Genomic DNA, 12,985 nt, shown 5'->3' with positions numbered 1-12,985 from the left:
TTCAGGCTCTGATCAGGCCCTACACCCAAACAAGGGCACTGCGTTCATCCACCTCTGGCCTGCTGGCCCCCCTACCTCTGCGGAAGCACAGTTCCTGCTCAGCCCAGTCAAAACTGTTTGCTGCTCTGGCACCCCAATGGTTGAACAAGCTCCCTCACGACGCCAGGACAGCGGAGTCAATCACCACCTTCCGGAGACACCTGAAACCCCACCTCTTTAAGGAATACCTGGGATAGGATTAAGTAATCCTTCTAACCCCCCCCCCCAAAAAAAGATATAGATGTACTATTGTAAAGTGGTTGTTCCACTGGATATCATAAGGTGAATGCACCAATTTGTAAGTCGCTCTGGATAAGAGCGTCTGCTAAATGACGTAAATGTAAATGTATGTAGTCATTCAAACTAAGCCACAGCCCATATGTTTATCTATGGTCCAAAGCACTGTAGACTGGTGATGAGTGAAACAAACTTTTTATTTCAGGTTTCATGTTGATTTTATAAAAGAGGAGGACGAGGAGGACGATGAAGAGGTTGTGTTCCACCTCAGCCCTCGTTTCTATGAGCAGCAGGTTGTCCGTAACTCCAACATAGATGGGGGTTGGGGTCCAGAGGAGAGAGATGGAGGCTTCCCCTTCATTCAAGGACAATGTTTTGAGGTACAGGTGTGATTGGGGTTAGGGGTCAATTCCATTTCAATTCTAGTCAATTCAGAAAATAAACCCAATTCCGCATGTAACTTATTGAAAAGCATTGAAGATAATTGGGTTGTGTAAAGAGAAGGTGATGCCATCTCCCTGAAGGACGGCACCATGGGAGATGGCATCTCCCTCTAGGATTGAAGACAAAGGTATTGTTTTAATAATAAGGGTTGTCTAAGACAAAGGTATTGTTTTAATAATAAGGGTTGTCTAAGACAAAGGTATTGTTTTAATAATAAGGGTTGTCTAAGAATAAAGAGAGCTGATATATTATGACTGGTTATCAATAGGGTTTCTACAGCTACAACAGCCAGGCACCCCTAGGGGTACTACTACCCAGCTAGTACCCCCACATTGAGGAACCATCTGTTTCTCTTGAACGATAATAACAGTTACAGGTGGTTCAATCAAAGGTCACGAGTAGAGCGGTAGATTGAAGAGCATTCTGGGAAGTGGAGTTCTAGTCCATCGGATAGCAGGAAACTGCAGGCAATAGAGACGGTACTCCTGCATGAGTTCACCTTCACATTTATAACTACCCTCAAAAACAGCTATTTAGCTTGTCCTCCGGATTCCTTACATCATGAACGGGTCAGCAATGTATACTGGGCCTATCGTGCTGGATATAAAGTTGAAAAGAGGACCACAAGGTAAGAAAATAGCTTTCAGTCGCAACTCCGACAAATCTACTGTTAGTTGGCAAGCTTGCAAACGGATGGCCTGGATAGCTAACTAACTAGTTAACTGTTGTTAGCGAGCTGGCTGTCTATTTCATTTATGCCAATTTGGTAGCTCATCTGGATATTGGAAATAGGCTTCAATTTGAACGCCACGAGATCGGGTTTTCCACCTTTTGTTACTGAGCCAAATGAGGATCTAGCTAGCAATGCTAACTACACTGAACTAAAATATAAACGCAACATGAAACAATTTCGAAGATTTTACTGAGTTACAGTTCATATAAGGAAACCAGTCAATTGAAATAAATTCATTAGACCCAAATCTATGGATTTCACGACTGGGAACACAGTACCCGTCAAAAGTTTGGACACCTCATTCCAGGGTTTTTCTTTTCTTTTTGGTATTTTCTACATTGTAGACTAATAATGAAGACATCAAAACTATGAAATAAGACATGAAATCATGTAGTAACCCAAAAAAGTGTTAAACAAATCAAAATATATTTTATATTAGAAACTTTTCAAAGTAGCCACCCTTTGCCTTGATGATAGCTTTGCACATGCTTGGCATTCTCTCAACCAGCTTCATGAGGGAGTCACCTGGAATGTATTTCAATTAACAGGTGTGCCTTGTTAATTTGTGGAATTTCTTCCCTTCTTAATGCGTTTCAGCCAATCAGTTGTGTTGTGACATGGTAGGGGTAGTATACAGAAGATAGATAGCCCTATTTGGTAAAAGACCAAGTCCATATTATGGCAAGAACAGCTCAAATAAGCAAAGAGAAACGACAGTCCATCTTTACTTTAAGACATGGTCAGTCAGTCTGGAACATTTCAAGAACTTTGAAAGTTTCTTCAAGTGCAGTCACCAAAACCATTAAGCCCTATGATGAAACTGGCTCACATGAGGACCGCCACAGGAAAGGAAAACCCAGGGTTACCATTGCTGCAAAGGATAAGATCGTTAGTTTCCAGCCTCAGAAATTGCATCCCAAATAAATGCTTCAGAGTTCAAGTAACAGACACATCTCAACATCAACTGTTCAGAGGAGACTACGTGAATCAGGCCTTCATGGTCAAATTGCTGCAAAGAAACCACTACTAAAGGACTCCAATAAGAAGAAGAGACTTGCTTGGGCCAAGAAACATGAGCAATGGACATTAGACCGGTGGAAATCTGTCTGATGAGTACAAATTTTTGATTTTTGGTTCCAACTGCCATGTCTTTACGAGATGCAGAGGTGGTGAACGGATGATCTCTGCATGTGTGGTTCCCACCGTAAAGCGTAGAGGTGTGATGGCGTTGGGGTGCTTTGCTGGTGACACTGTCAGTGATTTATTTAGAATTCAAGGCACACTTAACCAGCATGGCTACCACAGCATTCTGCAGCGATATCCTGTCCCACTATCATTTGTTTTTCAACTGGACAATGACCCAACACACCTCCAGGCTGTGTAAGGGCTATTTGACCAAGAAGGAGAGTGATTGAGTGCTGCATCAGATGACCTGGCCTCCACAATCACCTGACCTCAACCCAATTGAGATGGTTTAGGATGAGTTGGACCGCAGAGTGGAGGAAAAGCAGCCAACAAGTGCTCAGCATATGTGGGCATTCCTTCAAGACTGTTGGAAAAGCATTCCAGGTGAAGCTGGTTGAGAGAGTGTGTAAAGCTGTCAAGGCAAAAGGTGGCTACTTTAAAGAATCTAAAATATATTTTGATTTACCTTTTTGTTGTTGTTGGTTACTACATGATTCCATATGTGTTATTTAATAGTTTTAATGTCTTCACTATTATTCTACAATGTAGAAAATTGCAGAAATAAAGAAAAACCCTTGAATGAGTAGGTGTATCCAAACTTTTGACTGGTACTGTACATATCTACCTCAATTAAATCGTACCCCTACACATCGGCTCGGTACCCCATGCATATAGCCAAGTTATCGTTTCTCATTGTGTATTTGTTACGTGTTTTACTTTGCTATTATTTGTGTATTTTCTTTCTCTCTGCGTTGTTGGGAAGGGCCGGTTAGTATACACTTGTTGTTTACAAAGCATGGGATGAATACAAATTAGGTTTTTCGAGCCAGTCACCTCCAGTGAGAATACCTTTTATGTAGCTAGCTAGCTAGCTCGCCTCAATCAAATCAAATGTTATTTGTCACATGCAGATGTTAATGCGAGTGTAGCGAAAAGCTTGTGCTTCTAGTTCCGACCATGCAGTAATATCTAACAAGTAAACTAACAATTTCACAACATCTACCTTATACACACAAGTGTAAAGGAATGAATAATATGTACATATAAATATATGGATGAGCGATGGCTGAACGGCATAGGCAGGATGCAGTAGATGGTATAGAGTACAGTATATACAGTGCCTTGCGAAAGTATTCGGCCCCCTTGAACTTTGACCTTTTGCCACATTTCAGGCTTCAAAAACATAAAGATATAAAACTGTATTTTTTTGTGAAGAATCAACAACAAGTGGGACACAATCATGAAGTGGAACGAAATTTATTGGATATTTCAAACTTTTTTAACAAATAAAAAACTGAAATTGGCCGTGCAAAATTATTCAGCCCCCTTAAGTTAATACTTTGTAGTGCCACCTTTTGCTGCGATTACAGCTGTAAGTCGCTTGGGGTATGTCTCTATCAGTTTTGCACATCGAGAGACTGAAATTTTTGCCCATTCCTCCTTGCAAAACAGCTCGAGCTCAGTGAGGTTGGATGGAGAGCGTTTGTGAACAGCAGTTTTCAGTTCTTTCCACAGATTCTCGATTGGATTTAGGTCTGGACTTTGACTTGGCCATTCTAACACCTGGATATGTTTATTTGTGAACCATTCCATTGTAGATTTTGCTTTATGTTTTGGATCATTGTCTTGTTGGAAGACAGATCTCCATCCCAGTCTCAGGTCTTTTGCAGACTCCATCAGGTTTTCTTCCAGAATGGTCCTGTATTTGGCTCCATCCATCTTCCCATCAATTTTAACCATCTTCCCTGCCCCTGCTGAAGAAAAGCAGGCCCAAACCATGATGCTGCCACCACCATGTTTGACAGTGGGGATGGTGTGTTCAGGGTGATGATCTGTGTTGCTTTTACGCCAAACATAACGTTTTGCATTGTTGCCAAAAAGTTTGATTTTGGTTTCATCTGACCAGAGCACCTTCTTCCACATGTTTGGTGTGTCTCCCAGGTTGCTAGTGGCAAACTTTAAACGACACTTTTTGTGGATATCTTTAAGAAATGGCTTTCTTCTTGCCACTCTTCCATAAAGGCCAGATTTGTGCAGTATACGACTGATTGTTGTCCTATGGACAGAGTCTCCCACCTCAGCTGTAGATCTCTGCAGTTCATCCAGAGTGATCATGGGCCTCTTGGCTGCATCTCTGATCAGTCTTCTCCTTGTATGAGCTGAAAGTTTAGAGGGACGGCCGGGTCTTCGTAGATTTGCAGTGGTCTGATACTCCTTCCATTTCAATATTATCGCTTGCACAGTGCTCCTTGGGATGTTTAAACTTGGGAAATCTTTTTGTATCCAAATCCGGCTTTAAACTTCTCCACAACAGTATCTCGGACCTGCCTGGTGCGTTTCTTGTTCTTCATGATGCTCTCTGCGCTTTAAACGGACCTCTGAGACTATCACAGAGCAGGTGCATTTATACGGAGACTTGATTACACACAGGTGGATTCTATTTATCATCATTAGTCATTTAGGTCAACATTGGATCATTCAGAGATCCTCACTGAACTTCTGGAGAGAGTTTGCTGCACTGAAAGTAAAGGGGCTGAATAATTTTGCACGGCCAATTTTTCTGTTTTTTATTTGTTAAAAAAGTTTGAAATATCCAATAAATTTCGTTCCACTTCATGATTGTGTCCCACTTGTTGTTGATTCTTCACAAAAAATTACAGTTTTATATCTTTATGTTTGAAGCCTGAAATGTGGCAAAAGGTCAAAGTTCAAGGGGGCCGAATACTTTCGCAAGGCACTGTACATATGAGATGAGTAGTGTAGGGTATGTGAATATTATATAAAGTGGCATTGTTTAATGTGACTGATACATTTATTACATCCAATTTTTTATTATTAAAGTGGCTAGAGATTTGAGTCTGTATGTTGGCAGCAGCCACTCAATGTTAGTGATGGCTGTTTAACAGTCTGATGGCCTTGAGATAGAAGCTGTTTTTCAGTCTCTCGGTCCCAGCTTTGATTCACCTGTACTGACCTCGCCTTCTGGATGATAGCGGGGTGAACAGGCAGTGGCTCGGGTGGTTGTTGTCCTTCATCTTTTTGGCCTTCCTGTGACATCGGGTGGTGTAGGTGTTCTGGAGGGCAGGTAGTTTTCCCCTGGTGATGTGTTGTGCAGACCGCACTACCCTCTGGAGAGCCCTGCGGTTGTGGGCGGAGCAGTTGCCGTACCAGGCGGTGATACAGCCTGACAGGATGCTCTCGATTGTGCATCTGTAAAAGGTTTGAGTGTTTTTGGTGACAAGCCAAATTTCTTCAGCCTCCTGAGGTTGAAGAGGCGCTGCTGCGCCTTCACCACGCTGTCTGTGTGGGTGGACTATTTCAGTTTGTCTGTGATGTGTACCCCGAGGAACTTAAAACTTTCCACCTTCTCCACTACTGTCGCGTCTGTGTATAGGGGGGTGTTCCCTCTGCTTTCCTGAAGTCCACGATCAGCTCCTTTGTTTTGTTGACATTGCGTGAGAGGTTATTTTCCTGACACCACACTCCGAGGGCCCTCACCTCCTCCCTGTAGGCCGTCTCGTCGTTGCTGGTAATCAAGCCTACCACTGTAGTGTCGTCTGCAAACTTGATGATTTGAGTTGGAAGCGTGCATGGCCACGCAGTCATGGGTGAACAGGGAGTACAGGAGAGGGCTGAGAACGCACCCTTGTGGGGCCCCAGTGTTGAGGATCAGCGGGGTAGAGATGTTACCTACCCTCACCACCTGGGGGTGTCCCGTCAAAGTCCAGTACCCAGTTTCACAGGGCGGGGTCGAGACCCAGGGTCTCGCTTAATGACGGTTTTGGAGGGTACTATGGTGTTAAATGCGGAGCTGTAGTCGATGAACAGCATTCTTACATAGGTATTCTCCTTGTCCAGATGGGTTAGGGCAGTGTGCAGTGTGATTGCGTTGTCTGTGGACCTATTGGGGTGGTAAGCAAATTGGAGTGGGTATAGGGTGTCAGGTAGGGTGGAGGTGATATGATCCTTGACTAGTCTCTCAAAGCACTTCATGATGACAGAAGTGAGTGCTACGGGGCGATAGTCATCTAGTTCAGTTACCTTTAGCTTTCTTGGGAACACGAACAATGGTGGCCCTCTTGAAGCATGTGGGAACAGCAGACTTGGATAGGGATTGATTGAATATGTCCGTAAACACACCAGCCAGCTGGTCTGCGCATGCTCTGAGGATGCGGACTGGACCGGCAGCCTTGCGAGGGTTAACACGTTTAAATGTTTTACTCACGTTGGCCATGGTGAAGGAGAGCCCGCAGGCTTTGGTAGTGGGCCGTGTCAGTGGCACTGTATTGTCCTCAGAGCGAGCGAAGAAGTCGTTTAGTTTGTCTGGGAGCAAGACATCTGGGGCTGGACGAGTTGAGTTGAACTAGTATTTCCATTTTTATAATTTTTTTATTTTTGGAGTTCCGTTAACCGCTCTACCGCATGTGCAATATTATGTTATGACAAGACTGACCACATAGAAGGGAATTTATAGGCAACTTCTGGAATGGTTCTGCTTGTACTTTGTCCCACATGGATAACATTCTAATCAGCAGACTTCTCCTTCAGTCCACACCTCTCCTGACCTTTCTCCAACTAATACTTTCTGCACTACCATAGTTACATAGCCTTCCCCATAGAGATAGAACACTTTCTTATTTACAACAACACCTAGGTGTATTTGTAGTTGTCCGCATACTTTAAGTCAGAACTGTCCAGAGTAGTGATGCTAGGCTATCAGTCAGCAAATGTCCATGTAATGAGAACTCAATACTAAGTATCTCACCTTTCACTTTCATTTCCTGTTCTCTTTCTCCCTCCCTCCAGGTCTGGGGTTTAACATCGTGGGGGGTCTGGACCAGCAGTATGTCCTGAATGACAGTGGGATCTATGTGGCCAAAATCAAAGAGAATGGCGCTGCAGCGCTGGATGGAAGATTACAAGAGGGAGACAAGATATTGGTGGTAAACATTGACTTTCACTTTTTTTTTAGGTTTGGAGAAGATAACCTAGTCCCCACTGGCTCAATTACTAGAGAGCCGACTGGTGGACTAGATTAGGGAGTAGAGGATAAGAAGGGGGAATGTAATGGGATGTTTCAATCAATCGTCTATCTGGGAAATGTTGTATTAGGCTTGAGACTCCAGCTTATCTACTGTAGATTTGTGGCTTTAATTACATGAGCCTTTTCACTGCAAGGGATATCCTAAATGATCATGGTACTGTCAATTATAGTCCTCCATAATGTATCAAGCTCCATGATCCTGTGTGGCTTAGTTAGTAGAGCACGGTGTTTGCAACGCCAGGGTTGTGGGTTCAATTCCCACGGGGGACCAGTACGGAGAAATAAATAAAAATGTATGAAATGTATGCATTCACTACTGTAAGTCGCTCTGGATAAGAGCATCTGCTAAATGACTAAAATGTAAATGATGTTAATTTCCTCTGTGTTATGTAGATTAATGGCCACAAGCTGGAGGACCTGTCACACAGTGCAGCGGTGGAGCTGTTCACGTCAGCAGGAGAGGACGTGCAGCTACGCGTGCAGCAGAGGGTGTGTGGGACAACCGTAGGCTCTTTTCACTCATCTGGGACTTCTCAATCAACTGTCTTGGGCAGGGCTGGTCATGTTCATTAGGGCACATTGTAGCAAAGTGTTTTGCAACTGATAACAAAAATAATTTCTTATTGGACACATTCAGATATATACTGAGGGATATAGCCTAGTAGTGTTCGGGGCCCACTGAACACAACTCAGATATGGTGTATAAGATGTGTTATTTTGTTACCCCTGAAGATCTCTCTCTGTTCCCCACAGCCCACCATGGCCATGAATGTTCCTACCAGTTCCAGACCTGACGGTGACTCTTCTGTTTCCTCCTTGGGAATACTGGTGGCTGTCCTGGGAGCTGCTGCAGCCATTACTTTCCTCTACATGCGCTTCCAGCCACAACTGAGGAGGCACTTTTAACACACTTTCTCCTCAATGCATTTTTAAGAGCAAAAGCTGGGACTGGACTTTGCTGAAGGCCAAAAAAAAAAAACCGAGGAAGAAACGAACTAGTAAAAAAAGTAAGCCACGTTTATAGTTGTTTATATGGTTAGAATTATAATTATGCATTTTGTTTAATTTTTTTCTCCTGTGTATTTTGTGAATTTTTTTTATAATTTTTTTTTTTTTTCCATAGTTGCTTAACCCAAATGCTAAAAGTACTTTGTTCTCTTGCCACAGGGATAACACCCATGACATGACGGGCTAACTTTGTCGATGTATAACAAAGAGAGATGTAGGCTTCATAATAAACATGGCATTCCTACTGCTGCTGAGCGGAGCTGTGCTCCTCAGACAGAAGGACTTGGTGGTTAAAAAGCGTTGTTTATTCCAAATATATAGTTTTATATCCGTCAGGAAGGGGAGAGATTTATTTGTGGAGTTTCAAGGCAGAGGTTGAGCCCTAACTCACGCTGCTGGCTCATTAGTTTTGTGTTCTCACAGGGAGGTTTTTGGAAAGGCCATGTTGTGTTCAGTCACTCAGAGGACCTTTGTAACTGAATGGCTGATCTGTTTTGGGGGAGCCTGGCTATGAGAACTCACTCACTGTATTTTGATTTAGCTAGTCTGTTTATACAGATGCATATTAGCTATGTGTTTTTGTTTTCAATCTTTCTTTTGTTAATGTTTTGTCCCCCCCCCCCCCCCCCCGTCTTAAAACCGTCTTTATAATGTGTCTCCTCCTGTAGCCTGGTCCCAGATCTGGTGTCTCCTCTTGTAGCCTGGTCCCAGATCTGGTGTCTCCTCTTGTAGCCTGGTCCCAGATCTGGTGTCTCCTCTTGTAGCCTGGTCCCAGACCTGGTGTCTCCTCTTGTAGCCTGGTCCCAGACCTGGTGTCTCCTCTTGTAGCCTGGTCCCAGACCTGGTGTCTCCTCTTGTAGCCTGGTCCCAGATCTGGTGTCTCCTCTTGTAGCCTGGTCCCAGACCTGGTGTCTCCTCTTGTAGCCTGGTCCCAGACCTGGTGTCTCCTCTTGTAGCCTGGTCCCAGATCTGGTGTCTCCTCTTGTAGCCTGGTCCCAGACCTGGTGTCTCCTCTTGTAGCCTGGTCCCAGACCTGTCGTCTCCTCTTGTAGCCTGGTCCCAGATCTGTCGTCTCCTCTTGTAGCCTGGTCCCAGATCTGTCGTCGTCTCTTGTAGCCAAACAGTTTGGCGTGACAAGGAGTTAGCATGATGGCACAAATCGACTGGGGTTGATGGAAACCAGGCATCTCTTTAGTGTATGCCACGTTGTAGAGTATGTCACCTCCCACGTGTTATGTCTCTGAAAGAGAGATGGTATTTTAAATGCTTCCAGGTTCACATTGAGGCTTGGGTTATTGTTAAAGTATTTTCTATTAATCTAATCCAGATGTGTGCATCACGTAAACAGTAACGGCCGTAGACTACATGTTTTATGGAAAGGGGAAATATATGTCGCTTAATCTATTGCTTTCGTTTGTTTGCAAAGGAAAACTAAATATTGTGACTTTCAAAGGAATGACGAAAGGTCAAAGAACTCCATGGGGAGTCATTCTGTTGATCCAGTTCTCTGATAAAGGCCCGATGCTGCCACCTAGTGAACGTTCAGCATTCCTGCAGCTCATCCAATCACTGTAATAGACGGTGGACTAACTAGGTGTCGTAAGGGGTGTAATGTCCTAAATGGCGCCATATTCCCTATCTAGTGCATTACTTTTGACCAGGACCCAATAGGTAGTGCTCTTTTCAATTTGAGAATACACGTAGCTGGTAAAAAAATTAATATTTCTGTTAAATTACATCTGATACATACTAAATATTTCATATTTATTTACCACTGAAATTTCATGAAAAACCAAATAAATATGTATACCAGCCTAAAGGTAAACAACTCGCTTAGTGTGCTGCCGAACTGCGGCAACAAGTGGCAAAAATAGGACGTGTATTGAGAACGGGTTAGGTGGCGTGTTCATTCCTGGTCCAACGCTGAGCGGGCCAGATCCAACAAAAACAGATAGAAAACTAGTGGGTTATTAAAACATCTGTCCTTAAAAACCCTTGTAATGGACTCACCTTGTTTGAGTGTAGCCTATGTCTTGAAATATCACATAGGCCTAATGATTTAACGTAAAAGAAGCGAATATAATAGCTTTGGCTATAGCATAGAAGTAGGCCTAAATTACTGTAACACTAGAAGGGGAAAAAAAACACTTCTTTAAGCTTTTTAGGATCCACATTGAAGCTGAGCAGTCACATTTCTTTCCCTCGTGCGGTCAAAACTCAACAGCGTGTTGCACTAGGCAGGATATAGCCTAAGCTTTCTATGATCGAAAACAAAACACACGAAAGACGATTACTTTGAAACCGTCTGTTGTAATTCGCTCACGAAAACAGTAATTCCTGAAGCTCTAAATGCCTGTGGTATTGGGTTTTACCTGTATGTAGGTGTGTGACCCTGCTGACTTATAGGAAGTTAATGAGTTCAATAAGTACATGCCACGGAAGAACCAGATCAGGACAGTAGTCTGGTAGGCCTGCGTCACTTGGACAGCGATGATAATAACTGCAATGCCAATGCTGTGTGTGTGTGTTTTTTTTTTTTTTTTTTGATGATGTTAGGGCACCTATTAAATTCATGTTGAATTTGCGTGCACCAGCATGAGTCATTAATGTAAATTTAGACTGTTCATGTAGCACCTTGGACTGGAGTCCGGACACCCAACTGAACCTCAGCCAGACACTGACTGTCCCATCACTTGAGTACAGAATATCACCTCTTCAAACTGTTTGTTTCAGATGGCATTAATGATTATTGGTATAAAAAATGAATTGCTGTGGCGTTTTGACCTAGTTGAGGTTGGCCAGATGTCTACACTTTGTCCATGAAACAAAAATCAAGCTAGTATGAAAATAGACGACATGTAAAATAAAAAAATTAAAAGCTGACCTCTCTATGTTTATTCTGCTTCTATGTGTCCACCAGTTTGGTGTAGTATAGTTCCCCTTTTCATCGAATTAAACCTTGCCATGAATTGAATTGGGTCAGTGAACTTTGTGGAGCAGAAGAAATTGTGTTGCCCTATTCTCACTTGACTTGACACTGAAACGTTAGGGAACTAGAATGAACATTGGACTTGTGATGTGGTGTAACGATTTTTATGGGAATATATAGACCAACTTTTTAAGATGAAAGATCAAATAAAAGTGTAACAAGTTATGTTTGTACTAGATATTTTCTAGACAAGGAGGCTGAATTGGCAGCTTTTAGGCTAGCTAAGTTGAATTAACCTGAGTGACAGTGGCTGTTTTGTGCCATCTTGTCGTTCCATTGGCTTGACAACGAGCAATGGGATGCCATCAAGTAGAAGTATTGTGTTTTTACTGTGGGCAGTGACACAAAACACTTGTAGAGCCCGTGATGGGCAAGAATCTAAAGGAAATGAATGGTATTATATGGAGTCACTAACAATGACTAATCTAGTCTGTTTGTATCCCAAATGGAACCCTAGTCCCTATGTAGTGCCTACATAAGCCTCTGATCAAAAGTAGTGCACTATATAGGGAATAGGGTGCCATTTGGGACTAAGTAGTGCACCATATAGGGTGCCATTTGGGACAATACTATGTATTTGTTTTAATTTAAAGCACATTAGGTGTCTGAAATAATGCGGCTTGAATTAACTTCCATTATCTTCCCTAATTTTATTATGAATTTTCCGTAAGAGACATACTGAGTGCAGCACATTCAAGTTCACAATTCAAGTATGTTTGCCCTGTATCGTTGTTAGCCAGTACTATGTTTTGGGATTATCAATGTTATGCATTGTATAATTTTTGCCTTAAAATAAAGCAGTATTTTTGTTTTCAAATTGAATAAAACAATCAAATAAATAAACCTTTATGGTCAGCATAATGTTTCCCTTTTTCTTCTTGTAAGTATTTGTATATCCTTGTCTCCTACTGTATATATCCTTAAAGCAAGTATTAATTTGTGTTGTAATGCACCTGGGGCGGCAGGTAGCCTAGTGGTTAGAGCTGACAAAGTAAAAATCTGTCTTTCTGCCCCTGAACAAGGCAGTTTAACCCACTGTTCCCAGGCTGTCATTGTAAATAAGAATTTGTTCTTAACTGACTTGCCTAGTTAAATTACCCTAACGCATGGGTCTCCCCAATGCTCATGTTCTGCACAGTCTAACATTGCTACTGATTCTCTTGGTAAAAGCTTTGTTGACTTCTGCAACACCCCACTCTCTCCCCATTTATGCAGCCCTTTATCAACTTGTGGAGGGGAGGATGTTTAGAGGCAGCATGATGATGTAATCAAACATTTATGCTTGATCCCGAAAATGTGGTCGGAG

The 12,985-nt window shown here is 42.6% G+C and overlaps 1 protein-coding gene across 2 annotated transcripts; it reads left to right on the top strand.

Moving 5' to 3' along the window:
- The first annotated feature begins 1,167 nt into the window (after positions 1–1,167).
- On the top strand, positions 1,168–12,537 carry synj2bp (synaptojanin 2 binding protein). 2 transcript variants are annotated; one of them, XM_014195782.3, is made up of 4 exons: positions 1,168–1,348; positions 7,445–7,581; positions 8,076–8,171; positions 8,436–12,537. In XM_014195782.3, the coding sequence occupies exons 1-4, from the start codon at positions 1,282–1,284 to the stop codon at positions 8,586–8,588; spliced, it is 453 nt and encodes a 150-aa protein (XP_014051257.1). In that variant the 5' UTR covers positions 1,168–1,281; the 3' UTR covers positions 8,589–12,537. The 2 variants fall into 2 exon arrangements, with proteins under 2 accessions (XP_014051257.1, XP_014051175.1); XM_014195700.3 differs by having other exon boundaries at positions 8,076–8,186.
- The last annotated feature ends 448 nt before the right edge of the window (positions 12,538–12,985 follow it).

Source organism: Salmo salar, chromosome 01 (assembly GCF_965601325.2).
Source record: "Salmo salar chromosome 01, fSalSal1, whole genome shotgun sequence".
Classification (NCBI taxonomy): Eukaryota; Metazoa; Chordata; class Actinopteri; order Salmoniformes; family Salmonidae; genus Salmo; species Salmo salar.
Note: the sequence above shows the minus strand (reverse complement) of the source record. Positions and strands in the feature narration are given on the sequence as shown.

Excerpts from the sequence above, each read along its gene's own strand:
- synj2bp (XM_014195700.3), top strand. The coding sequence starts at position 1,282 with ATGAACGGGTCAGCAATGTATACTGGGCCTATCGTGCTGGATATAAAG. Across the intron at positions 1,349-7,444 it reads GTTGAAAAGAGGACCACAAG|GTCTGGGGTTTAACATCGTG; the intron begins GTAAGAAAATAG and ends CCCTCCCTCCAG. Across the intron at positions 8,187-8,435 it reads AGAGGGTGTGTGGGACAACC|CCCACCATGGCCATGAATGT; the intron begins GTAGGCTCTTTT and ends TGTTCCCCACAG.